Source organism: Ceratosolen solmsi, unplaced genomic scaffold (assembly GCF_000503995.2).
Source record: "Ceratosolen solmsi marchali unplaced genomic scaffold, CerSol_1.0 scaffold13, whole genome shotgun sequence".
NCBI lineage: Eukaryota > Metazoa > Arthropoda > Insecta > Hymenoptera > Agaonidae > Ceratosolen > Ceratosolen solmsi.
The window spans coordinates 7,536,106-7,561,818 of record NW_011948418.1 but is presented as its reverse complement, the minus strand read 5'-3'; the positions used below and the strand labels follow the sequence as shown (position 1 = coordinate 7,561,818).

Genomic DNA, 25,713 nt, shown 5'->3' with positions numbered 1-25,713 from the left:
GGGGGGGGGGGGGGGGGGGGGGGGGGGGGGGGGGGGGAGCGAGCGAGCGCCCATACGGGAGAAAAACAAAGTGGCGCGCCACACTCGCGAGTGCACTCCAAAAATATCTGGCTTCGAGGCGCGCGCGCGTAATCGTAACGCTGTAAGCGCGCGAGCGTCGCGACCAGGTGAGAGCCGCGGCGGGAGAGGCGAGGCGGGCCGTTTGACAGGAGAAGAGGATGGATGGGCCGATTATTTTATTAATACGCCGTACCTTGAAGAGATCGCGAAAGTACGTGCTGCAGACGGAGAGTATGAGCTTGTGCGCGCGCAGTATCTGGCCCTCGGCGGCAAGCGTCACGTCCACCAGTTGCTCGTCCGTGAGGAGGCTGTAGAGGCCGGACGAGAGGTTCCTCGGGAAGGTGTTCCAGACCAGGGAGAAGTGCTCGCCCGACATGACGCGCGAATGCTTACTGTTGCGATCAGCGCGATCAAAAGAGACGGAGACGGTGACGGAGACGAAACTGAGATAAAGAGACTCTCTGTGTGTGTCTCTGTCTGTGTGTGTGCGTGTGTGTGTGTTACCCGTGAGAAAGATAAATATATATATATATATATATATATATAGAGAGAGAGAGAGAGAGAGAGAGAAAGGGTAAGAGATTGTGAGAGAGATAAAGAAAGAGAGAATGGATGAATGAGTGAAAGAGTGGGATCGCGATCGCGTTGTTCCCGCTCTCGTCTCGCTACTGCTACTACTACTCTCTACCTCCGAGCCGTGCGCGCGCCGCTCGACAGCGAATAAAACGAATACGCAATAGCGAGCGAGAGGAGGAACGCCACCGCCACCGCCACCGCCACCGCCACCGCCGCCGACACCGCCTCCTCCTCCTCCACCTTCTCGTCCGTCCACCTCCTTCCTTATGCCATCATTGCCTCTCACCGTCATCCCTGCCCCGCGCAAGCTTTTCTAATGTCGCGTGCTTTAATATGCGCACCTTTTCCTTGTGTATTACTGCGCGGCGGAGTCGGCAACAACGACGACGACGACGACGACGACGACGACGACGCCACGGGTGTAATGAAGATCCCGAGATCCCCACTCCCCCACCAAATCCGATAAAGACGTTCATTCAGCAACACGAGCATGACCCGCCCGCTTGCCCCTCACCCTCTCGCCAATCGTCAGGGCCATGGCTTCGAAACAACGTCTGCGGCGTCATTGCGCGCCCGCTCGCACTTCAACGATATTCGCGTAAAGGAGATGTCTCGCGAGATGATGGAGGAGAAGAACGAGGAGGGAGGGAGGGAGATCGAGGTGGTTGCGAAAGTAGCGGAGGAGGAAGAAGAGATCGAGGGTGGGAAGGGAAATATGTACGATGGTTTTTCCAGGCGATTAATTGGCGAAGAAAAAAAACAACAAAAAAGTATTACAACTACCGGAGTTGTACGTATGTACGTACGCGTCTTACCTATAAGCCAACAGCGAATCGAATGGAGCACTTAGTTGTTTTCTTCTTCTTTTTTTTTTTTTTTTTTTTTTTTTTTTTTTTTTTTTTTAAATATAAAGAAGCGCTGGCTTTTGTTCCCTTCCCTTTTTGTTCCCTGAACTGCCGATAAGTGATGTGCCCGGGTTAGCGGCACTCGGTTACACATTACCGTATAAACCTTAAAAGAAAATTCGGTCGATACAGTTGTAGACAGCACTCGCTAACTGTGCAATGCCGAGCCCTTTGAATAACCGTTACCGTTATGCACCTGCGACGCGTTACGGTCTTCTTGAAACGCATGCCTGGGAAAAATTGTTTATTACACATATGCGGCTGTGTGCACGTTGAGAATGGATTATTCTTTTATCTTCAATTTGCACGTAACGATCGGACGTCGCTTTCTCGCGGGAAATCATTAGGCGGATTATTAATCCCGCGGTTTTGCTTTCATAATTCGACAATGTTGACGTTGAAAAAGTTTGCTTTGGTATTTGCGGTTTCTTTCTATCTCTCTCTGTCTATCTGTCTGTCTGTCTGTCTGTCTGTCTGTCTGTCTATTTGTTTTTCTTTTTTTCATTCTTCTTATTTTCTTATTTTATCCAGAAGAATAATGAATGAAAATATCATTCTGCTTTTATTATCATCGTATGAGATCACTTCTTTTTTTCATTCCTCGTTAAATGCATCTCGAGTACAATTATGGGAGATAAGATACACTATGTATAATTGGATAATACGATGTACACAAACACGTTCATTCCAAATAATGTGAAATGTCGAAGAGATTAATTTGGGAATTGAGGTCAAAGAGCAGTTCTTTTTCAGTCGGAAAAAGAAAAAATGAAGAAACGAATTGCAGATTAGGAATTTTTGATTGTATAAAGTGTTTGAGACAGACTTTAATTAAAAAATTGCCATTCTTTATAAATCTCAGTCAAGTAAAAAAAAAAAAAATCGTGACTAACCATTTTTAAAATCACTTTCCTGTTAATCACACGTAGATTAAATGGAATATTAATAACTTCTGTAAACTGATCTTGCTAGTTTTCTTTCGAACTTTCGTTGCTTGTTCTTGGATTTTTCCGTCACAACTGGTGGCTCAGCAAATATCCACGGAGATACAACGTTCACCCACAATACCCACAATAATCGAAGTGGCACCTGGAAAGAACGATTCGCTTAGCTCGATTGTTGAAGCAGCCTGGCGTAGCCTTAATTACACAAAAATATCAATTGTTTTTACCAATGTCCACAACAGCGAACAGTAGTTCGACAGAATCAAAAGCAATTGAATTCCAGAAGCAAGAATAATCAAATCCTTAAGATGTCTGAAATATTTTTATCAATTTTAACAAGGGGTTTTACATTATTATTATTATTATTATTATTATTGTTATTGTTCTTGTCGTAGCTGTCGTTGTTGTATAGTATATACTTTAACTTACTCGCCTATTCCTCCTTCAATATTTAAATCAATGCCAGAGTAAGATATTTGACCGGATGGTGCGAGCTTTGTTTGAGTAGTATAAGACATAAAAGAATAGCAGCCAATATTTATTATAATGGAAATTACTGATAAAAGCTACAAATAAAAGCAGAGAATAAGTCTATTATATATTATATTATATTATTGATATTTGGTCACATGTAATGACCATCGACTCTGATAATAAATAGATATATTTTGCTAAACTTACTATTTCCACCGATGTTAATTCGTAGAAAATACTCATTATAAGAAGATAAGTTCCATGGGCTCCAATAATCATATTTCTATAAAAATTTAACGTTAAATCATTTTCCTCGCTTATTTGCTTAACGCCTTTTGTAGCCTGTTTACTGCTTTTCGTCGCTGGCTGTGGGTATCAAACGAAAATATAAATTATTATTATACTATTTTACTCAAGGAATGCTAATTACACGTGGCGACGACTTGTCAATCGTCATTGTAATACAAGCGATAGAAATCCAAAGGAAGAATGCTCTGTGCGACAAGCGGAAATGCAGCTCCTGCTCATAACAAAATTTAACTGCAATTTTAAGAAGCGAGCTGTAAAAGCAGCTTTTATAAGTTACATTTAATGCGTTACGTTCACTATAAGTTTATAATACTAATTTACTATTGAGGAGCACAGTACTGTTATTTGGAAAAATCTCACAATATTGTTAAAAGCTGTGTTATTAAATTATTAGGAAACGTGATAAGTCGATGGTAGTTTATCATAGAACATTGGTTGGCATTATTATTTGCAGAAACAACTCACTCACCGCCATTATTTATCTATATTTGAATATACGTATGTATCACTAATATATTAAATAACAAGAAGAATTGCCGATAAAGACGGTAATAATGAATTGTTGTGGTTCGATCTGTTTTTAAACCACATAACTTATTGAAAGTCAAGGCAGACAAAATGTGTAGACACTCGATAACCTCAAACTCCTAGGTGCACGCCTGTTCCACATATGCAATTTATGCAAGTAGTTAAAAATTATTGCGAGGGTTAGGTTCGTATAGGAATGCAAGCAGGTCAGGTTAGGAGGAGAGGTAAACAATTTGCAGTGTGAAATTATAAAGTTGAGTCGAGTGTAGGGGTGCACTGTGTGCCATGCGAGGTGAAGAATGCAGTGGTTCGCGGCCATTCGAACACTTGTTAAGTTAAGCCGATTTAGTTAATTATGTTTGAAGTCTTAGGCAAGTGGTTTGACAAAATGTCTCTTTGATCACAACTCTATCTGAGAATTAACTATTTCCATTCCAAGAGCGTAAGTACGGAGCTATTAGTTTGCTGTAGCGAACGTTAGTTTTAGCACGTTAATTAAGATATTATTTATTATGTAAAAACTTTCTCTATCCTAATGATATCGTGTTTCCTATGTTTTAGAAATTTTGGATAACCGCCATGTCACTCAATACACTTGTACGGTATTTGGCCGATGGCTTGAGTATCGCTACAATTGGAATGTGCTTTGTTTTAAAATTTCCACAAATATTTAAGCTGCTTAAAAATAGATCAACAACGGGTATATCCTTTAAAAGTTTAGTGTTGGAATTAATAAGGTTCGTCATACGTATTAACGATAGTGATTAACGAGCGATGGTCAATAAGTACATTATTGTTCTATTATAATTATTTCTCTTTAGTTACAGTATTACAACGTGCTATAATTATACAAATGATTATTCGCTGCTGTCATATTTAGAATATCCAATTATACTACTTCAGGAGTATATTCTCATATACTTGGTGCTTAATTATATGAATTTAATGAATCTTCAATTATTGGTAGCGTCATCGGCCTACTTTGCAATTTTTATTGGCCTGTTAACCGAATGCCTACCAAAGACGATTCTCACTTTCGTAATGGTAAGATTAGTTTGCCAATGGCCTAAAACGCCGTGCTTTATGCGTAACTTATTGCGATAGTTATTGGATACTCTTTATTTTAATTTTTTTTTTGCTCCTTCTCAGCCAATGTGTACGCCCATATCTGCGTCTAGTAAAGTAATTCAATTGATGACCATAATCAGAGCAAAAAAAGCAGATTCCGTATCACCAACGACTTGGGCAATTTCAACCTTATCGAATCTCAGTAAGTTCTCGTCCGCGTATTTACATTATTATTTTATGTTAGATAAATTGAACTATAGGCGCATTATAATTGTTTCACGTTTTTTATTTATTTATTATAGCTAGGATATTTACAATATGGATGGATTCAGCGGATATGTTGCTTTTGGGAAATTTTATTATCTCAACTGCCTTGAGCGCATCGATTATGCTTGCAGCGCTTTATTACAAAACAGATATCGTTAAAAGAGAATAGAAAGAGATGTACATTCACTCGAGAGAAACAATTAATATATATAATTCTGTAAAATAATTTTTATTTTAAGTTTATTTATAAATTTTATTTATATTTATACCACTTTGGTGTTACATCACTGTTTATTGCATCAAAATATATGAAAAAAATCTCTTTGGACAAATTTACTTTTAAATAATTAAAATTGTAAGAAGACAATTGTTAAATCATTTACAATCTTAGACAAGCTTAAATTGTTGGGCATACATCCGCCACCACTCTTCCATGTATGCGTGATGGATCTAATGGATAGGCGCGCTCCTTAATGACAATGTTATTGATGCAGCCGACGTATTGTGCCCTCGAAGCACTTCCTCTCAGTGGTTTGCCAGACTCCAAGTGAGGATGTCCGCCAATATATATCGAGTGCTTTGATAGAACACCACCGAGATTTTTGTTACCGATTCCTGGTGGAGCAGCTTTATGATCGACCGACAAAATTACCGCATTCTTTTGCTTCACAGCTGGCAATGGGCAGACGTTATGGCGTTAGATTTTTTTGTGCGACAGCGCTATTCCCGGCTATCCATGATAATAAAAGTAATAACCTACCTCGAATATTATGCCAATTACCATCGCAAAGAGAGTTTGGACTAGCTGCATCGTACGAAGTCTCAATTTGTCCTTTCGCTGCCTTCACCAAGAACTTTATCGTACCATTGACCATTTCTAGCACAACGTGGTCGTTCCTTCCGTGAATCGAAAGTAAAAGTCCCGACGACGATCTTGGCTTAATGTCCATTTGAATATCCATTTGCCGTCCAACGGTGTACTTATCATCTGGAGGGGCAGTCATAATTAAAAAATATACCAATGACACATTCATGTCCATAATAAAACAAATACCTACCAGCTCGGAACCAATTACTGCCACTGCCTGGATAGAAGAACATTCCAGGTTCGACTCGCTTAGAGCATGGAATAACACCATACTGCACACTAGGCTCCTTCACGTGTTGTCCATTTAACATGAAGTTACGAATACATCCGCTAAATGTCTTGTTTATTCCCTATAAGAAATAGCAGCTGGTATATTGTTCGAGGCAAGAGAGATTATTGAAATTACGAAGGATTTATAGATCAGGAGGTACATTGGAAAAATCGAATCTCTGACACACTCCACTCCCACTGCAATAACAATGGAGAATCAAATTGCGTTCCGGCACTTTTCAAATCATTCAGTGTCAGTCCGATAATCGATTAACAATAATGCAAAAAGAATATTTCAAAATTACATTTTTTTTTTCTTCTCTCGTTTCTTTCAGAATCCAGTTACCGCGACATTTATTTGTTGAAATTTATTTACCTACTCTACACCTACTACGGCTATTACTACACTTATCGTCAAACGCAATACATCTCGTTCGTCGAAATTATACGAAGCCTCGTGTTTACGATTCCATTCCATTCCATTCCATTTATTTTTAACTTATTGTTAAATGATCAGGACATTTTCATTTTAATAGATTTCAACATGAAAACTAAAATACATACAACACTTAGATATTGCATCCATCGCTAACATTGCACAACGTGACACCTTGAATTATGTATTGTAGATTAACCGATTACGATCTTTGACGTTTCACATTTATCGACAACCCGTTATTATTCGTCTTTTAATCTGATCGTCCCTTCAAAAAAAAAAAAGAAGAAGAAAAAATTGCTTTCTTCTCGTACTGCACATCGACGGCGGCAACCATTCGATAGTTCACTCGACTCGCTAAATCCCATTAGCTTTTCGAAATAAAGAGCGGCTAATTGGAATCGATAAGGCTTTGCCACGTCATCCGTCACGATCCTCCAAAAATAATAATAATAAAAAAAACCGTCTCAAGGAGCAGCTTCGCAAAGTACATTATACATACAACCTAGCGAATTTTATCGGCAATATCGTTAACATATAACATATAACGTTACCGAGCATCTACAATGGGATACTCACTATCGTATTTAATACATTGCCGGACACGGTGGGGTCGACACCTCCGACGAAGAAGGGCGGCTGGACGCTGATGCTTTCGGTCGTACCCACGGACTTGCCGTAGATCGGCGGCTGATCGTCGACGACGAGCTCGCCCTCGACGCCGAGCCTCTTGAAATACACGGTGTGCCACTGGTGGTCGTTGATCTTCTTTTCGCTTCCGAGCAACGCCGGCCCACTGCCACAGTCGTACGTATAGTACACCTAATGACATTTCACCTTTTTTACCGACACGAGCATTAATTGTCATTTGCCTCGGTCGCCACGACACCTCGTTCCCTTATCATTGCACGTATAGAGAAAATTTGTCACCCCTTAAAGCACCCTTTATTAATTAATAGCTTAAGCGATCGTAACTTACTAGGCCATTCTTAATATACAAAGCGATTAAATCGCGTCTGTTCAAGTCGGAGCTGTAGAACACGACTCCCTCGTTCGCAAAAGTCTTTATGTCAATTTGGAAGTCGTAATCGTCCTTGTATCGGCCGTTGAGTGTATTATATTCGAATCTGCTGTTCTCTTGCGTGCCTGAAAACGAAAATAATTCAGGATTACGTGGTGTTTTGTAGCGAAGGATGACCGCAGTGGTCGCTAAGCCTCTTATCAAAATTATCGCGCGAATGCAGTTCGATATACTAAGATAATTAATTATATTGGCAATAATTACCGAATCGCCAAGCGTTCTCAACGAACTGATCGGGATCGGTGGCGGGATAATAAGGTAGCCGGCATCCGTCGACGGTCTCCGGCTCCCTCGTCGACGTGGGCCACGCCGTTATTGGCGAGGTCGTTTGCATAACGGTGACCGGGGCGGCCATTGTCGAGTCATCTTCGTCGCTACCGGGGATGCGGCCCTCGATCGAGCCCGGCGCCTGAGCATCTTCGCCGCCAAGCCCGACGTCAGCGACGTTCGTCGTCAGCTCCTGCCACGAGGAGGGCGGCGGTGACGGATGGGCCGATATCGATGGATCGTTATACGAGGATATCATTTGATCGGGCCTGTTACACTGGGATAGGTGTGCGTAGGGCCGCTCGGTCGAATTGGCGAAGTTGACGATGACGCCGTTGAGGGTCGTGTCGCCGATACATCCCACGAACGGCTCGATCTTCAGCTCGCCTTTGAGATGATCGGGGACGTTGCCGACGTAAAGCGCCCCGTCGTTTATCTCCCGCGGGTAAGGCGCGCCATTCGTACTCTCGTCCTCGGAGTCATCGATGTCGAGCCTCAGGACGGTCCCGTTGTGCGTGGCCGTAATTACGTGCCACTCGTTGTCGTTGAATCTTATGTCCGGACTGTTGGTCTCGAGGTGCTCGCCCTGGCTTTCCAACACGAGGCGTCCGCTCACGAGGGACAGCGAACTCGCGGGGCTGCCGTCTGCGTTCACCAGATGATAGATCAAGCCGCTCTCCGACTGTGTTTTGAACTTGAGGTTTATCTGGAGCGAGTGGGGCACCTGCACTCTATCCCACTTCACGTAACCCGGATGTACGCCGTCGAACGATACGAGGCTGGCAAACTGGGAAACACGTTTCTCTCAATTAATCGATCGTTCATTGGACGATTGGTTTCACGCGATATCGTTATTTCATTTAACGGCTGAATTTTTTTCATCTTTTTTTAATGAAAGTCTCGGAGCGAAATAAACAAACGAAAACAAAAACAAAACAAAAAAATTAAACGAAAAAAATAAGCCAAACTTAATAATAATAATAATAATAATAATAATAATAATAATAATAATAATAATAATAATAACAACAACAGTAGCAATAGTAATAATAGGAATATAGAGCGCGTGAAAATAAGCAGATTTCAATGTAAATTTACTCAAATTAGAGAGATTTTTTTTCTTTTTTCGTTTTAACTGTTTTCTTTTTTCTTTTTTTTTGTTTTTTGTATATAAAGCGTAAAATTTACTTTAACCGGGCAGCCATTCATCACACCAAACGCTTGAACATTTTTCGTGAGATCTATGGAGGTTTCTAAAAAGACAACTTCGTCGATGCATCCTTCGAAACCGATTTGCGTAACTGCTTTATAGGAATGCTGTATTGACGTCGGAAATCCACCAAAGTATACATAATCCGACGATATTAGATTCTTCCCTTGACCTTGGCTCTCGCTTTGACCCATTTGCTTACCGTCGACCTTCAATGCACCGATTCTTTCGAGCCGTAGGGCTTCCACCGTATGCCAATTGCCATCGTTGTATCTAAAAATTGTCACATCAATCAGCTCATCTTTTCCGCTCCTCCCCTCAACTCACTCCCGCACACCAAGTGCCACCTATTAATCCGCATGTTATTATTCGATCTTTTTTTATTCTTTACGTAATTACCTTTCTGACGTCGTGATGGCTATCTGCCCATCGCCCAAATCAAATTGGTACAGTATGTAGCCATCCTTCAACTCCAGCGATAGGAAGTGCTTCTTTTCGCCCATCAGGTACATTAATCCGTTATTCACCCAAGTCTTGAACTTGAACTCGATGCGGAATTTCTTGATATCCGAGGGTAACTGGAAGTTCTTTTTACTCAGTATTGCATAACCCTCGCGGTCGAAGCGATAACCCGTATTTGGCTGGAGATTAACGAGCGTGTCGCGCTCCAAAGCCGGCTCCCAATTATTTTCCCCATCGATGAAGTTCCAGAATGACACGGGTACGTCGCCTATCATGAGCTCTTCCATTTCGCCATCAAATGATGAGGAGACTACCGCATCTTGTACTTGGAAGGATGTGGGAAAGCCCCCAACGAAGAGCTTTGATTTTTCCTGGTCGAGGTTGAATATGGAATGCGAGCCAGGCAACGATTGCTCGGTCACAAAGTTCATATCTTGACCATCGTCCACACTTTCGCGAATTATAAGCTTTATATTCCTGCCAGTTCTAGACATTCAAGTTTATAACGAGGAATATAGATATTAGTTTATGTTTTATCTTCCTTGCTGTCGTATTAAAGTGGCATTTGGGAACTTTGTCGTTAGCGTAGTATTGAATAGGGTATAATATTAGAATAGGAAACGATAGGTTTTACGCTCCTCGATAATAAATCATCGTTAAGTTTGCCAAAAGTACCAATACGACACGACAATGCTTCTTCTTACGTAAGGTCTTGTATAAAAATCAATCGATCAAGCAATTGGTTAAGAACCGTCGGTCTTACCTGTCCACGATTAATTGACGCCATTTATTGTCGGAAACGTATCGATTGCCAATAATCCTCTGAGGACCCGAACCCAGGTCGAGAGTCAACACTGGATAGCCCCCTTCGATAGAAAGAGCCATAAAATCGTGCTTTGAAATAAAAGTAAATTATTAATATATAATAGGACAATGGGCGAAGTCATTAGTAAAATCATTAGCAAAGTGAAAAAGAATTAAAGAAAGAAGATGAGAAAGAGGAAGAATGAAGATGATGAAGAAGTTTACGTACAGTGCGATAAAGCTTAGATGTGCAATGTACTTACCGTCTTAACGCCAAGGATATTCGTTCTATTTTCATTGCCGAGATACATGAGGAAACCGTTAGGTTTGGCTGTGCGGAAGTATACTGAGATTTTCGTAGAGGTAATCTGAAGTGGCAGACTCTCCGGATTCTTCAGCTCTAACGTTGTATTTGGGAAGAAGGTCAAGCCGATTCTAATTCGATTCGCCAAATCCCTCGCGTTGCTTATCTTACGCTTGAGCGACTCGATCTTGTCGTACAGGCTATTGCCGCTACCGTTTATCGACTGCTGCTTGTTGCTCAAAACTTTCAATCTATTGGTGATGTCGGGGAGCATCGTATTCATCGAGTCCAACTGATGATTCGCCTGCGACATGTCGCGAATCGAATCCGATGTGTCCTTGGACAGCTGCTTGGTCTTCTTCAGATCATCGGGGATCAGATCGAATTTCCCGTTGATGTTGTTACTGATGGCTTCGCCAATCGCAAAATCGGCATAATCGGCGTTATTCAAAGCTTCCTCGAAAGTCGTCGACGACACCTGTGGAAATATCGAGCCCAGCGATCTAAAAGTTACAATAGTAAAATGAAATCATTAGTACAAAAGCCCAAGGCGACGGGCGATATTATTTTTATTTGTCGATCAATCGATCCCAGATTATCCTTAAACATTATATTTACTTTACAATGAGCTCGAGCGTAACGTTGTTTTTGTCATTTTGCAATGATATGCTGGGCATATCGTAATTGCGAGCATTTTTCACTACTGGCGTTAAGTCATTTTTCGTTTTGTTAACCGCGTTCACGGCACCAATCAGCAAATCTTCGCTGTTCTCTTGCATTGTCATACTCTTGTCTCCGAGGCCGATGACCTAAAATACCATCGACATTCCATTACTTTTATTGGCACATAATTCGGTAATATTTCCTCTCGGTGTGCACTGCCACTAAATACTTCATCATCGAAAGGACTTATTAACGCGTTGCCTAATGAAGTCAGTCAGTTTAGTCATTGATATTAATTCGGTCACTCGTCGGCATGAAAAAGGCAGAAAGAAAAAATCAATAAAAATCCTTGCCATCCAAATGACAAAATACCCAAATGTAAAATACAAATTGCAATAAACATGTATATATAGTTCATTTTCTTTTTACTTTGTCAAGAAATTTTAATGCGCGGTCCTTACGTGCTGATTCGTCGTCATTCGTCATTCTAACGAAAGCGATGGAAATAATACGTTACCAGGTTGGTCGCATTATCGGCGGACTTGGATGCCTCTTGAGCAAACAGCCTAGCCTCGTTAATGTTGTTGGCGATGTTCTGGTAAACGGATGCCGCTCGTACTCCCGTCAAATTTCGAGTATTCGTTAAAAGAGATTCGAGCTCTATTGATTTTTGATCGAGGCTTTGCGCGTAAATATTAGCTTTTGGCACTAAGTCCCTCACGTCCAACAGCATTTCCTCGACCGAATCAATCGTGTCGCTCAATTTCTGGTTTGCTTGGGTCGTCGCTCCGGGAATCACATTGTTTTCTACTCGAGGCAAACATTAATCATATCATAAATTTACATTCGCAAGTCCATTATTAACGAATGGACGACCAACAAGCGCATGGTCGAATTATTGGATGAAGGAGGGCGAGCCGTTCCCAATACAATCGCGCGAAGCTAAATTTTACCCTCAGAGTATTTTACGATCACAGCGACAATTGTGCGACAGGAATTACGGACCCCAGAGCCATAGCAATTCGTCTTTAGTATCTTTTTCCTCGTCTTTAAGTTTCAAAGTGCATGGGTTTCGATATTGTCGGGCACAATTATAACACCGAGACGGGAATTGTGATAATTTGTCCCAATTGTCCTATGAAATGTCATTGGGCATCTCGTTTATTCATGTCGAAGTAAGCTTTACTTGCGTTTTGCCGTTTCACGTACGCGTTCACGAGCTTGAAGAAACACGGTTCAGGATAATATCGTAATGATCAGCGAGCAGACGAGCAGAGTTCTCGATGGAATTTAACGAGCAATTTAACGCGTCAATGGATTGAGAGAGATGGGAAAGCAGAGCCACGCACGTAAATTCGTAAATATGCCCTCCCAAGGCGCATGTAACACTATGCCGAACGAAATAGAGAATTTATGATGAAAGTGCAACTGACTCATATGGCCGAAGTTATAGTCCGCCTCGTCGTACAAGCCGTGCGATATCTTGTTGAGCTCGTCGGCGTTCTCGAGGTTCTCGTTCGTACGGTCGGTCGCGTTCTTGATCACGTTGACGATGCTCGCGTCGACGAGCTTCTTGTTCTCGAGGGTGAGCCGCTCGGCATTGTTGGCGTGATCCTCGGCCTCGAGCGTCAAATTGTACATGTCGTCGATCTGGTCGCTTAGGATGCGCAGCTTCTCGCTCACGTCGTCCGTATCCTGGACGAGGCTCTTCACCGGCTCCTCGTAACTTATCATTTCCGAGACGAGAATGTTGGCTTGATTGGATTGGTCGGTGGCTTTGTCCCGATCATTGGTGAACGATACCTACGGTTTAAAGCGCGTAAGCAATCGATCTAGCACCGCCACTAATCCTTAAACGATAATGGTTAAAAAAAAAAAAAAAAAAAAAAAATCGCTCATAGCTACCTGCTTTATCTTCCCGAGTATCTCTTGCGCCTGCCTCAGGGCATTATCGATTTTGGGACCGCTGCCGAGCTCCATGTTCGAGGCGAGCGCCTGCACCTCATTTATAATCGCATTAACAAGATTAATCTCCCTCGACACGTCCAGCTCGAGATTGTTCACGTCGAGGAGATTCTTCTCCGCGCGTGATTTCCAGCTGCTGCCGTCCTCCTCCTGGAACTCAACCCGGCGCTTGAGGCCGTATGCCTTGTTGTTCAGTCGCGCAATATCTTGATGAAGAGGTTCGAAGTCGATGCGCCGTGGATCGAGGAGCTTCACCTCGGGGGCCAATTTCACGATAGTGTCGTTGATAAAGTCGAGGCGCTGATTCGTAAAGTAGCTGTCGGCGACGTTCTGAATACAGTGATTGCGATTAAATGTCATTAAATGACAGCTTTCCCTTTCATCCTTTTTATTTTACGTAATTCTCATTGGTCGCTTTATTATATTGGATTAATATTAATGGACAATTTATTACCTTGAAGGAGTTTGAGACGGGATCGAGCAGCTGCTCCAATTCATCGGTGACGTCGAGGAGATCGTGGGTGCACTTGTCGCAGTGCTGGCAGCCTCGTCTCTCGTCGAGGACGGTCCGATGGGGGCAGTGATCGCATTTCTCCCCGAGTACGCCCGGTAAGCACTCGCACTGGCCGGTAATGGGATTGCAGGAGGCCCCGCGGGAGTAGCCGGTCGTGCACTCGCAAGCTGCAGTGCGTAAAGTCATATTTAGTCACATCGGTCGGTCGAGGGAAATTCTGATATAACCGATTCGACCTCAATGATTAACATTGATATGATATATAATACATTATAAGAAATCCTCTCTCTCCCCCTCCCCGTCACCATCACCGCGCCACTAAACAGCAATCGCCATTAATACAAAGAGTATCGCTCGTACTTACAGGTGCAACCGTTCGGCCCGTAATTCCAAAAGCCAGACATGCACTGATCGCAGGTTCTCCCCTCCACGCCGGGCTTACATCGGCAGTTTCCATCCTCGTCGGCGCACTGGCTGCTCTCCGAAGCCACTCCGCAATTGCAAGGCTGGCAGCCCCGGCATGACGAGAATCCGTAATGATCGTCTGCGCACCGGTCGCACTTGTCGCCGATGACGTTCTCGTGGCACTGGCACACGCCGTTGTAGCTGTCGCAGCGCTTCATACCTACGACGGAATAACGGGCCCGTTAATTAATAAACAACGGCCCACTAAATCGGATATAACCGTATTATAATAATGATGATGATGATGATGATGATGATGATGATGATGATGATGATGATGATGATGATGATGATGATGATGATGATGATGATGATGATGATGATGATGATGATGATGATGATGATGATGATGATGATGATGATGATGATGATGATGATGATGATGATGATGATGATGATGATGATGATGATGATGATGATGATGATGATGATGATGATGATGATGATGATGATGATGATGATGATGATGATGATGATGATGATGATGATGATGATGATGATGATGATGATGATGATGATGATGATGATGATGATGATGATGATGATGATGATGATGATGATGATGATGATGATGATGATGATGATGATGATGATGATGATGATGATGATGATGATGATGATGATGATGATGATGATGATGATGATGATGATGATGATGATGATGATGATGATGATGATGATGATGATGATGATGATGATGATGATGATGATGATGATGATGATGATGATGATGATGATGATGATGATGATGATGATGATGATGATGATGATGATGATGATGATGACGACGACGACGACGACGACGATGACGACGACGACGACGACGATGATGATGATAATAATAATAATAATAATAATAATATAAAATACCACACTGGTCGCAGAAACAGCTCTTGCAGTCCTTCTTCTCGATAGCGTCGCCGAAGAAGCCGGGCGCGCAGAGGTTGCAGGCGGCGCCGTAGGTGTTGTTGAGACACCTGAGACACTCGCCGCTCACCGAGTCGCAGGAGCCGATCTCGTTGGTGTTTATGTTGCCGGAGCACTCGCAGGGCTTGCAAAAGTCACCGATCACGTCGGGCTTGCCGTAATAGCCCGCGGCGCAGGACTCGCAACGCGCCCCGTAGTAGCCCGACAGGCACTTGCAGCTTATCCTGCTGCCATCGTCGCTCACGTCGCAGCCACGGGCGAAGTTGTTGGATGGTATTGGTAGGGGGCACGCGCAGATGAGGCAGTCCGAGGGTGTGCCGAGGGTCGCGTTCCCGTAATAGCCCTCTTCGCAGAGCTCGCAGTGATCGCCGGTCGTGCCGTTTTTGCAATCCTTTAAAAGAAATTTATATTGCGATAGGGCAATTATGCTCTCGGGGCTTATTAATCCAATGCCTTCGCCTCAAAATCCCCTTGGATTAGCGCGACACCCTCCTTAACATCTCACGACGGACGATCTTCTAATTCTTCATCGATCATCGACGCTCCTCTTCCCACCCATCCCACCATCCTATTATCATTGATCGATCATTCCCATTATCGTGACTGTCATTTTGCCCATTTGAGAAAATTTTTTTTTTTTTAGGATTTATGAGGATAGTGTGAAGCGAGTGTTGGTGATACGCGTTCGCCGGGAAGATTACATTAACGAGGACCGATATTTGACACTGATTTGGGGTGAGTTGTCTCGGGACGGTTGATGACTTACGTGACAGACGCCGCTATTGACGTCGCAGGTGTCCGCGTGCCCGTTACATTGGCACTTGACGCAGTATCCGCCGTAGGGACCGGGCACTCTATAATGACCCTTGGCGCACTCCTCGCACGATAATCCCTTGTAGTTGGGCGGACAGTGGCACTGCTCGACGCTACTTGCCAATTCGGCATTATAGAGGTAAGCTTCCGTCGCTACGTCGAGCGACACGTGAAAGAGACTAGACAGGGGCAATGAGATGTCAGCTCGCCATTTATAAAAATATCGCGTGCAAGGATAAGGATAATGGGCTGTGGTTGCCGTGTAGGGTCAGCGATTGTCGCTTATGCCGTATCTCTATGAGTTTATACTTACGCGAAGAGCGTGGAGGGCTGCCAATAGGTGGCGCGTATGTAAATGCCGCGAAGATCGCCCAATACGACCATCATCTGCTCACGCGTCGCTCGAAGATTCTGCTTCGTCTCGAAGTTCGACTCGACCAGCTGGACGGACGCTCGGTAATTGACGTCGGACGGCGGCTGCTCCTCCGCCCTGTACACGAGGAAGCTGTCCGCGCCCTGAAGAATGACATCGGCGCCGGGGACCGCGTGGCCGAACGAGTCGATAGTATAAGAGACGGTGTAATTGAGCCAACCGCCGTATGAGGTGAGCTTCTTGTTAAGGTAGCCAGGGGGTGCGGAGAAGTAAACGATGTTGCTTTGGTCGATGTCAGCCGTGACCTCGACGACTACGTTCTCATTGACCTCCTGGGGCTTGAGCCTCAGTATCTCCACGGTCTCGTTCTTCTCGTTAACGTGCGCCAGGTCCCAGTTGCTCATGTCCGTGATGAAGGTCCTGTAGAGATTGGCGGACGCGCATCGCGTGGTCTTGCCGAAGCAGAAGCACTCGCTACAGCCCTTGTCGTTGCTGGGCTGGAGGTTGAACATGCCCTCCTTGCAGTGGTCGCAGGCCGAGCCCTGGACGTTGGGCTTGCAGTGGCAGTCGGCCGTCTCCTGGTCGCAGATGTCGTCGGTGGTGCCGCGGGTGTCGCAGTCGCACTTCTCGCAGTAGGGGAACTGGTAGTGGCCGGCTCGGCAGTTGCCGCACTGTCTGCCGACGACGTTGTTCTTGCACATGCAGTTGCCGGTGAGCAGGTTGCACTGTAGGTCACCGTCGAGGACGCCGTGGGGCGAGCACTGGCACTCCTCGCAACCGATGATTGGGTCGTAGCCGTAGGTGCCGGGCTCGCATTGGTCGCAGCGCTCGCCAGTTACGTGGGACGGGCAGATGCAGGCGCCGCTCTCGGGCTCGCAGATCGCGGTACTTGGACAATTGCAGGCCCGGCAATTGGGGAAACCGTAGAAGCCGGTTTTGCAGATGTTGCATCGTCGGCCGATGATGTTGGCCTTGCAGGGACACTGGCCGCCAAATTTCTCGCACTCGAAGCTCGTAGTGCCGTCGATGTCGCAGCTACAGGGCAGCGCCCCGTTATTGTAATTCGCCGTGAGGGAGAAGACGGAGTCGCGGCAGAAGCCCTCCTCCGTCCTGTTGATGTGGAAGTGATTGTTGCCGCATTTCTTGATGAACTCTTTGGTTTGATCGAACTGCAGCTTCTTCAGATAGTTGTCGCTGTAGAGGTCGACTGGGATCACGAGAATGTAGTCCAGCCAAATACCTCGGCCACTGTTTTCCTTTAGCGTTATAACGAAGTTCTCCGTCAGCTGGAATCGCGCGTTTCCTAAAAATTATTGGGACACGTTGGGAATTATGTTGTTTTAATGGATCGGGCATTCGACGCTCTCCGTCAATATGGTTAAGCATAATATGGCACGTATCGCGTTTCATTATGAATATCTTCTTTTCTCTTGCTTTGATCTATCGATCTGTCTATCGACAACATCTATCAGAAAAACATCTATCGACCGCACCTCGCGCACAACCAATTAAAGTATTAAAGTTTTATGCTTAATTATGCTCGTTCGGTATGCTTAAGCAACTTATTCACGAGTAATCCAAAGTAGAAAGGGCGTAGGCGTAGTAGTCGTAAAGCGAGAGAACGAGAATAACTTTATATTATCTAGGCCTTTTAACGACGAAAGCGTAACGATAACGATAATAACCAATAAAGTCTAATGAAATTTTGTCACGAGAATTCGATATTCCTGCTTGTATTGTTCTAAAGAATTGTGCGATTTGTCAGGATTATAATTGGGAAATGTAGATCGATAGTCGGGCTTACCGTCAAGCTGACGAACGACATTTCGGCAGCAGCTGTTACTTGGACAGTGGGCCATTGGCACTTTAGCCTCGTAGAACTTTCCATTTTGCACGAGAACGTCGAGATTGAATTCTGGATAATCGGGTTGATAATACTGCACGACTAATATATAATCGCCGGGATGTGGTACTTTGGCCGGTACATCGATCATGCTGTTCAAGTAAATGAATTTGGAACTGTTGTCGTAGACGCCCACCGGTGTCACGACTGTGCTTAGGATTTGATTATTCTGCTCGAGCTCGATCTTCTTGGCGTCCGGAGCCTCGGGGAACATGCCCTGGATGCACTTGCCGTCTTTGCGAACGCAAACCGACTTTGGATTGAGATAATCGACGGACCAATCATCCGCCGGGATCGCGACGACCGACTTAATGGCAACGTCGATGTTGGCCTCGCCGTCGAGTATTATGGTCGCATAGTTGCTTGGGAAAGTGAAAACGGCGACTTTGCCATTCGTTTCCGTCACCACTTGGCGACAAATGCTCGTGTACTTGCAAGGATGTAGAGTTGCCTACAAACATTATGCACGAGCACGTGTAAGATATAACGAAGTGTCAACAATCAACCCCGAACAATTATTATGTTTTTTAAAGAGGACCTAATCATTAATAAATAGGATGCTTCGATTTTATAAAAAAAAAAAAAAAGAAAAAAAAAAGAAAAAAAAAAAGAAAAAAAAAGACGATCGCAACGAAAGCGGACGGATACTTACTTTGCCTTTATCCATTACATTGGCCTCGACGAAAATCGTCGCGGTGCGTCTTTGCTCCGTCGACGACGTGACGTACGTAATGACGAGGACGTAGGCTCCCGGTATTGAAATCGTCATCTCCAAGTGGATTTTCCGCTGCTTGTCGTTAATGAGTGGCAGCTGGCTCTCGCCTATTTCGTCGAGCATCGCCTGGTCGGTGAGGTGCTCGACAAGCGGATCCTTAACATCGTTGCCGGTGGTATAGCCACTGGTAGCCAGGACCGAGTCGAAAGGTGTAAGATTCGGATAAGCGTAGTGCCGGCACAATCCTTTGTAGCCGATGACGCAAGGCGTGCTAACCTCTTGGGTGAGGATGCTCGCCTCGTAGTATTCCGAGGGAAGAAGTACGAAATAATCGAGGAAAAGGCTCTTCTCGATGGCGATCGTCACGATCCAGTGGCCGGGATTCATGACCATCACTGACGGTAGATTACCCTGAGCGCCTGCAATCAGTTGGTAGGGCGATTTGACGCGATTTAACGAACAGGTTTCGATCATTTATGATATATAGGGCGCAGATATATTAATCTGACATAGGAAATTCCAATGAGACTCACCAGCGACCGTAACGAAGGATGGATCGTTCGTTTTGGACTTGAACTGCACCTTGAAGTGCTGCTCGACCTCGGTATGACTGTCCGGGGTAATGGTGACGGAGCCGAGTATCGGCTCGTTGTTCGGATTAACGTAGCGCAAAACGATGCGGTAAAGGGACGATTTCTGTATCTCGATCTCGTGGATGATCTTGTTTTGAAGTGGCGAAAACACAGCGTAGCCCTTCCAACTGTAGCCCGGGAAAAGATCCTCGGCGAAACCGTAGCGTACCGAGCGGTTGCTAGGTGTTCGACCGTCCTCGGCCTCGTATTGGTATTGGTGGAGCGTGGGGAAGTATTGAGTACGCATAGGCTCGTTGCAGGTCTGACCTTCGATGCGGTTGCGGCAGTGACATTGTCCGGTCTCCTTGTTACACTTTGTGCTCAGGGAACCGCCAATGTCGCACGAGCATTCTTCGATTCAATTAAGTAATTAATTTGGCATTATTGACCAAAGCCGAGCCGAGCGTAAGGTTTTTTTTATTCTTCTTTTAAACAAAGGATTTTTCTTTTTGCTAATTTTTTTTTTTTTTTTTTTTTTTTTTTTTTTTTTTTGTTGTCTTTTTGAAATATTTTATTGTTCATTGTTAAATTAGTGATAGTAGTAGTAGTAGTAGTAGTATTAGTAGTAGTAGATTTAGTAGCGGTAGATTTGGTAGCAGTAGATACAGTAAAAAATGGTGACGGTAATAATGGTAGTTGCAATAACAATGAAGGAAGAACGTATATTTTGATTTTTATTAAAATCTAGTCAAATTACGCGTAGTCTTGGTCAAAGTAAAGTAATTTTCAATGCAGTTGGGTAGAATTCATTATTCTAGTTTAAGTATTATATTGTTGTTGTTTGTTTGCACTATTCTGTTACTCTATGGCTAATAGTCATTCGATCATGTCATCAAGGCAAATGGCCGGAAAAAACATATTTTATAAGAATTGCGTGATATAGCAGTTTGTTAGTTGGCCGAGAGTATCATCGTTAAATAAGAGATATAGGGTTGGAAAACTTTGAATAACTTACCGGAGCAACCAAACAGGTTGGATTCTTGAAGATCGTACGTCCCGTCAATGCATTCCGAACAATCTCTGTCCGTTACGGTCGGCTTACAAATACACTGTCCAGTTTTTCCATCGCATTCGCCGATACTGCCGATGACACCAGGAATATTACAGTGGCAATCTTGAAAAGCGATTGACAATGTCATTCGTCAGTAAATGAATCAATGGTATTTTATTAATTTCACGTTATCCGATCGTGTAGAACGACGAATTGCAACGCGATCCAACGGCGTTGTTGTGGCGACGAGTTAAATAAAACACGAGAGAGAGAGAGAGTGAGAGAGGGGGGGGGAGAGCTTAAGAGTGAGACACGGAGCCAGCAATACTTAAATGCAGGCTTAAATACGATTCGGGACGTCGTTTTCTTTGTCAAAGAGCCACTCGATGGTTAAACGCGTGCATAGAGATAGAGACATAGACTGGCCGAGGCACAATGTGTCATTTCAGCTTGAGCGCTTACGGAGAAAATGTTTCACCGAGTCCCCGTTAAGCCATGCAAACCCCATTAGGATAAGCGGCGTAACCTTACCTTCGCATCCGTCGGGATTATTGGGCTGCAGATTCCAGAAGAGCTTTTTGCACTGATTACATATTCGGCCTTCGACTCGCTCCTTGCACTGGCAGAGCTCCCCGGTTGGTAGACTGCCACAACCCTGGAACGTGCCGGCGATACCCGCGGGGTCGCAGTTGCAGCCCTCGCAGTTGGGGAAGTTATAAAAGTTGGCCTTGCACTTCTCGCAGCGGTCGCCGTCGAAGTTCTCGCGACATTGACACTTGCCCTCGTGGTCGCAGGATACTCCGATGGAGCCGTGGCTGTCGCAATTGCAGCCTAAAAGCACAATGGACGGCTTAGGTAGGTCACCCGTGTATATATCAACAGCACCGATCGTCCTTCTTACCGGTGCACTCGGGATAATTGTAATAACCGGGTGCGCACTGATTGCACGTCTTGCCCACGAAGTTCGAAAGGCAGGAGCACTTGCCCGCGGCGTCGCAGGTTACCGATGACGTGCCGTTCCTGCTGCAGTTGCAGGGCTCGCAGTTGGGGTAGCCGTAGTAGCCGGGTATACACTGGTCGCAGCGCGGGCCCCCGTAGCCTTCCTTGCAAAGGCAGCGTCCGTTGTCCTTGTCGCAGACGCCCGGTTCCGTACCGCGAGTGTCGCACTCGCAGTCTGCGAATCATTTGCAGGAGATCGATTGGATGATCCAATTATCGGAGGGATGCCGGGTTAAGGAGTGCATTGCGAGGTACGGCGGCGTTGAACAAAGTAAGATATTTAGATGAGAAGGATAATGGCATAGGTATCGATGCGGTTGGGTTGCGCTTGGGAACGTGGTCGTAGGTGAGGGGTGAGGGGTGAGGTGAAAGGGAGGCGATGGCAGAGGATGGTTAACGATAGTCTGATATTCGATAGCTTACACGTGCAAGATGGATAGTTGTAGTAGCCGTTCTCGCAGATGTCGCAACTCCTTCCGCCGTAGTTGTTTTTACACGTGCAGTTTCCGGATACGACGTCGCAAACGTTATTGAGCGAGCCAATGGCGTTGCAGTCGCAGGCTAAAAACATTGAAACGGGCGTTTGATTTTATGGTCATTGTAGTGACAACGCAGGAGCACGAGCGAACCGACGTTACGAGCACTCTCTAGATGAGAAAGAAAAAACAAGAAGAATTCGTTAAGAAAATGCCGTCATTGGCGTACCTAGGCAATTGGGGAAGTCGTAGTACTCCTCGGCACAGAAATTACAATAGTGCCCGGCGTAGTTCTCCTTGCAGGGGCACTGACCCTCGGTGGCCTCGCAATGGTAGCCGTAGGTTCCGTTGAGATGGCACTCGCAGGGCCGGCAGTCGGGAAAGCCGAAGTAGCCATAGCTGCAGGAGTCGCAGTTGGGTGCCGTGTACTCGGGTCGGCACTCGCATTGGCCAGTCGAGTCGAAGCAGTTCCCGGTCGAGTAGAAATAGTCGCAGTTGCAGGCTGTTTAAAAGCGCGAAATGTCGTTTGAGATTAAATTGAGCCGCCGATGCTGGGCCATTGTAGTGGAGAGGAACGGGATGGCGACGGGGAAAAGTTCGGACGATGATTCGTGCTAGGCTTAGCGAATTTTATATACCAACGGTGTATGGCCGAATATTTAGGTAAACTTACGCTGACAGACGTCGGTAGCGTTGAGTGGCTTATTCGTCGGTCGATAAAACTTTGGTTTGCATCGATTGCAATTAATACCCTCGGTGTTGTGCCTGCAGTTCTGGCAAACTCCACCGCCCTCGTAATTGCCATGTATGTCGAGTGACAAGTGCTTCTCGTCGATTTCCGTGTCGTAAATGCACTCGGTCGAGTGATCAAAGCAATTGCACTCTGTGAGAGAATACAAGGTTTCGTAATCGGATTGATTTAGATCGATTAATAAAACGATATTACGAGACTTTGTCATATTGTTAATTGAACGTATTGTGAATAATTGTGAATGATTGTGTGCTCGGAATTAGGTAAACAACGATAAAAGTTACGCACTCGTTGTTCATAATTCATAAAGAGCACTGAGTTCGCTTCATATTATACTTTAAATGTTACAAATAAAAATGCTGCGATAGCAATGATTATTGCTGATTAGTGCTGTTATCTCTGCGAAAATATGTACCTTCGCAGACGAATTTTTTCGAGTAAGTGGATTGCCGCCATTTCTTTTGCTCGAAACCCTTGCAACAGGTCGCGCACTGCGGCCCACAAGTGTTATGTTGACAACGACAGAAGAACTTATTGGGAAGATTCGGATCCAAGGAATCACAAGTGTCGGCATGACCATTGCACATGCAACGACCGCCAATGCTGATGTCCTTGATCGAATAAAAGTACTGGAAAAGAAACGACGCACCGTATGAAGGACTTTGTTCGCCGTCTCGGAAGATGCGAAGGGAGATTTTTATACGCTAAATTGACATTGTTAAACTAAAGATCATTGTGTAAATATCATTGCACGCTCGATCTGTCCAAATTACATTGCCAGAAAATGCACATCGAATACTTCGGTAAGGGTGCCAAGGATTGCAAAGGATTCAAAGGATATAAAGGATCGATGGAGCAATGGAGCAATTGATTCAAAGGATCAAAGGAGGCATTAGAAACATTCGATAACAGACGCTGAAAGCGTTAAAACGTCCATCAACTTGACAAGGCAAAGAATGTCCCTCCATTATTAGTTAATAATCTCGAAAATTCTCTTCGCACATTGCATCGTAATGGCCATATCGACAATAAAGAAATCGGCAACTCACGCGTCTCGTTACGGTGGGATCCTGCCGTCTGACGGACATCAAGTGACCCAGCAGATTCTTCGTCTTGAGGAAGCGGAATCTGACATTGGTGGCTCGGGTCCACTCCTGGAGCACCGTCGAGTTGAAGTAGTGTTTGGCGGATGGACGACTGTTGAGTATAGAAATTGGTATCTCACCTCCCTCGAGGGGCACGAGCTTGGAGTACTCGGTTGTACAGATGACGGAGTCATCGCGAGTGATGGGCGTGTGGCTGTCGATGCCAAAATACGTCATACAATCGGACTCCGAGTCCGAGAAATACTGCCAGGGTGACCAACTCTTTCCGTAATCCTTGGATTTCTCCAGGATCCAAAGTCCAGGCCGCGGCGAATTGCCCATACGTACGTACACGTACGCAACGTGAAATTCCTAGGGAAGATGATAATTAGGATGGGTGGAGAATTAGCGAATTAGCGGGATAAATCTCGTTCGCTCGAATGTATGGCAATAATGACGAGGACGAGGACTAAGAGTCACGATCGCTAATCCAACGATATTTTATAAGGTTTTGAACCTAAGTTTTCAACGCCCGAGTATCCAGGTAAACGAGTGAATTAATTATACGCATGTCAATGTCGCCAATATTACCCCGTCAACTAAATACTTTACGCTAAATACTTTCTTCTTTCATATCAATTTTATCTTATCCAATTTATTTTGCTTGTTAACGTTTATCCCACTTGTTTATCCAATTATCGGGATAATAGGATGGGATAATGGACATCGCTCGAATATCCCTGTTATCGGTAGCAAGAAGGAGAATATAATAATAATATTAAGATTAATAATAACAACAACAACAACAACAACAACAACAACAACAACAACAACAACAACAACAATAATAATAATAATATTAATAATAATATCGTCATTCTAGAAAAAGGTGCCTAATTCGTTAAATATACGAACGAGCGTAACGGATCCTACATAAGCAGATCCATCACGACCAGCAAGATCTTGTTGGAACAAGGAAGCGTTTGTAATCTCCGCTTACAACGCAGTTGGGACTCTCGTAGATTTGACGAGCTCGATCCTCACATTTTAAAATAGACGAGTGTAATTTGAGGGAATTTTCCGTGGCGATGGGCAAAGCAAGGCTCGCTCGTTCTGTTAGACGGCGGGGGGCCGTGCGCGGTGGCCGGGGGGGGGGGGGAGGGCGGGGGGGGGGGGGGGGGGGGGGGTTGTAACGTTTGGCCACCAGATGTGCCGGTCTCTTTAAGAAGCTCCGCGCATATTAAGCTACGTTTCTCTTCTCTTTCTTGCGCCTCTCCTCCTCCCTCTCACAGCCGGCGTCCCGTCCGTGCGCGCGGCCAGCATTTCCATAGCGGACGGGAAACGGACGCTATCTGCGTCGCCAGCACAATTTAGATTACGGAGCTTCCAAGAGGAGGTTGTTATTTTCAATGGCGATAAGGGGGTTGGGAGAGACGCATTATCGTGCGCATCCGTCCGAGTCACATGTGATAAGACGCGTGGCTTCAACGGGAAATCGCCCACGAAATGCGATGTGCCGATAAGCCGATAAGCCGATTTTCTCCAATCTCGAGGCGAAAACACCATGGTAGCGACGCGCCTAGGCATCTTCTTCGTCATTCCTACACG

At 44.8% G+C, this 25,713-nt stretch overlaps 4 protein-coding genes across 4 annotated transcripts in view; 1 reads left to right on the top strand and 3 right to left on the bottom strand.

The window, feature by feature from the left end:
- Positions 1 to 517, bottom strand: part of LOC105360208 (broad-complex core protein isoforms 1/2/3/4/5) — an 8,666-nt gene extending 8,149 nt beyond the window's left edge. Inside the window, exon 1 of the mRNA XM_011497048.1 lies at positions 254 to 517. Coding sequence (XP_011495350.1) covers positions 254 to 436 — 183 coding nt within the window. The 5' untranslated portion in view covers positions 437 to 517. The remainder of the gene's footprint in view (positions 1 to 253) is intronic.
- A 1,560-nt stretch (positions 518 to 2,077) lies between these two features.
- LOC105360207 (transmembrane protein 208) lies at positions 2,078 to 4,264 on the bottom strand. The gene is made up of 5 exons (XM_011497047.1): positions 3,738 to 4,264; positions 3,167 to 3,325; positions 2,915 to 3,051; positions 2,713 to 2,797; positions 2,078 to 2,630 (listed from the first exon to the last, which is right to left on the bottom strand). Exons 1-5 carry the CDS (start codon positions 3,741 to 3,743, stop codon positions 2,484 to 2,486), a joined length of 534 nt encoding a protein of 177 aa, XP_011495349.1. The 5' UTR covers positions 3,744 to 4,264; the 3' UTR covers positions 2,078 to 2,483.
- A 67-nt stretch (positions 4,265 to 4,331) lies between these two features.
- On the top strand, positions 4,332 to 5,493 carry LOC105360205 (PQ-loop repeat-containing protein 3). The gene is made up of 4 exons (XM_011497045.1): positions 4,332 to 4,533; positions 4,618 to 4,840; positions 4,946 to 5,066; positions 5,167 to 5,493. Exons 1-4 carry the CDS (start codon positions 4,376 to 4,378, stop codon positions 5,298 to 5,300), a joined length of 636 nt encoding a protein of 211 aa, XP_011495347.1. The 5' UTR covers positions 4,332 to 4,375; the 3' UTR covers positions 5,301 to 5,493.
- Positions 5,340 to 25,713, bottom strand: part of LanA (laminin subunit alpha) — a 23,064-nt gene continuing 2,690 nt past the window's right edge. The window contains exons 3-32 of the mRNA XM_011497046.1: positions 24,070 to 24,477; positions 23,436 to 23,649; positions 22,943 to 23,152; positions 22,499 to 22,771; positions 22,217 to 22,354; positions 21,696 to 21,968; positions 21,326 to 21,625; positions 20,759 to 20,917; positions 19,705 to 20,154; positions 19,109 to 19,590; positions 18,358 to 18,907; positions 16,494 to 17,856; positions 16,134 to 16,359; positions 15,311 to 15,758; positions 14,340 to 14,600; positions 13,916 to 14,142; positions 13,402 to 13,791; positions 12,930 to 13,299; positions 12,014 to 12,303; positions 11,452 to 11,642; positions 10,793 to 11,336; positions 10,489 to 10,619; positions 9,663 to 10,211; positions 9,242 to 9,536; positions 7,991 to 8,840; positions 7,685 to 7,851; positions 7,285 to 7,527; positions 6,190 to 6,349; positions 5,892 to 6,119; positions 5,340 to 5,803 (exon numbers count right to left, since the gene is read on the bottom strand). Of these exons, the coding sequence (XP_011495348.1) occupies positions 5,529 to 5,803; positions 5,892 to 6,119; positions 6,190 to 6,349; positions 7,285 to 7,527; positions 7,685 to 7,851; positions 7,991 to 8,840; positions 9,242 to 9,536; positions 9,663 to 10,211; positions 10,489 to 10,619; positions 10,793 to 11,336; positions 11,452 to 11,642; positions 12,014 to 12,303; positions 12,930 to 13,299; positions 13,402 to 13,791; positions 13,916 to 14,142; positions 14,340 to 14,600; positions 15,311 to 15,758; positions 16,134 to 16,359; positions 16,494 to 17,856; positions 18,358 to 18,907; positions 19,109 to 19,590; positions 19,705 to 20,154; positions 20,759 to 20,917; positions 21,326 to 21,625; positions 21,696 to 21,968; positions 22,217 to 22,354; positions 22,499 to 22,771; positions 22,943 to 23,152; positions 23,436 to 23,649; positions 24,070 to 24,477 (10,665 nt within the window). The 3' untranslated portion in view covers positions 5,340 to 5,528. The remainder of the gene's footprint in view (positions 5,804 to 5,891; positions 6,120 to 6,189; positions 6,350 to 7,284; positions 7,528 to 7,684; positions 7,852 to 7,990; positions 8,841 to 9,241; positions 9,537 to 9,662; positions 10,212 to 10,488; positions 10,620 to 10,792; positions 11,337 to 11,451; positions 11,643 to 12,013; positions 12,304 to 12,929; positions 13,300 to 13,401; positions 13,792 to 13,915; positions 14,143 to 14,339; positions 14,601 to 15,310; positions 15,759 to 16,133; positions 16,360 to 16,493; positions 17,857 to 18,357; positions 18,908 to 19,108; positions 19,591 to 19,704; positions 20,155 to 20,758; positions 20,918 to 21,325; positions 21,626 to 21,695; positions 21,969 to 22,216; positions 22,355 to 22,498; positions 22,772 to 22,942; positions 23,153 to 23,435; positions 23,650 to 24,069; positions 24,478 to 25,713) is intronic.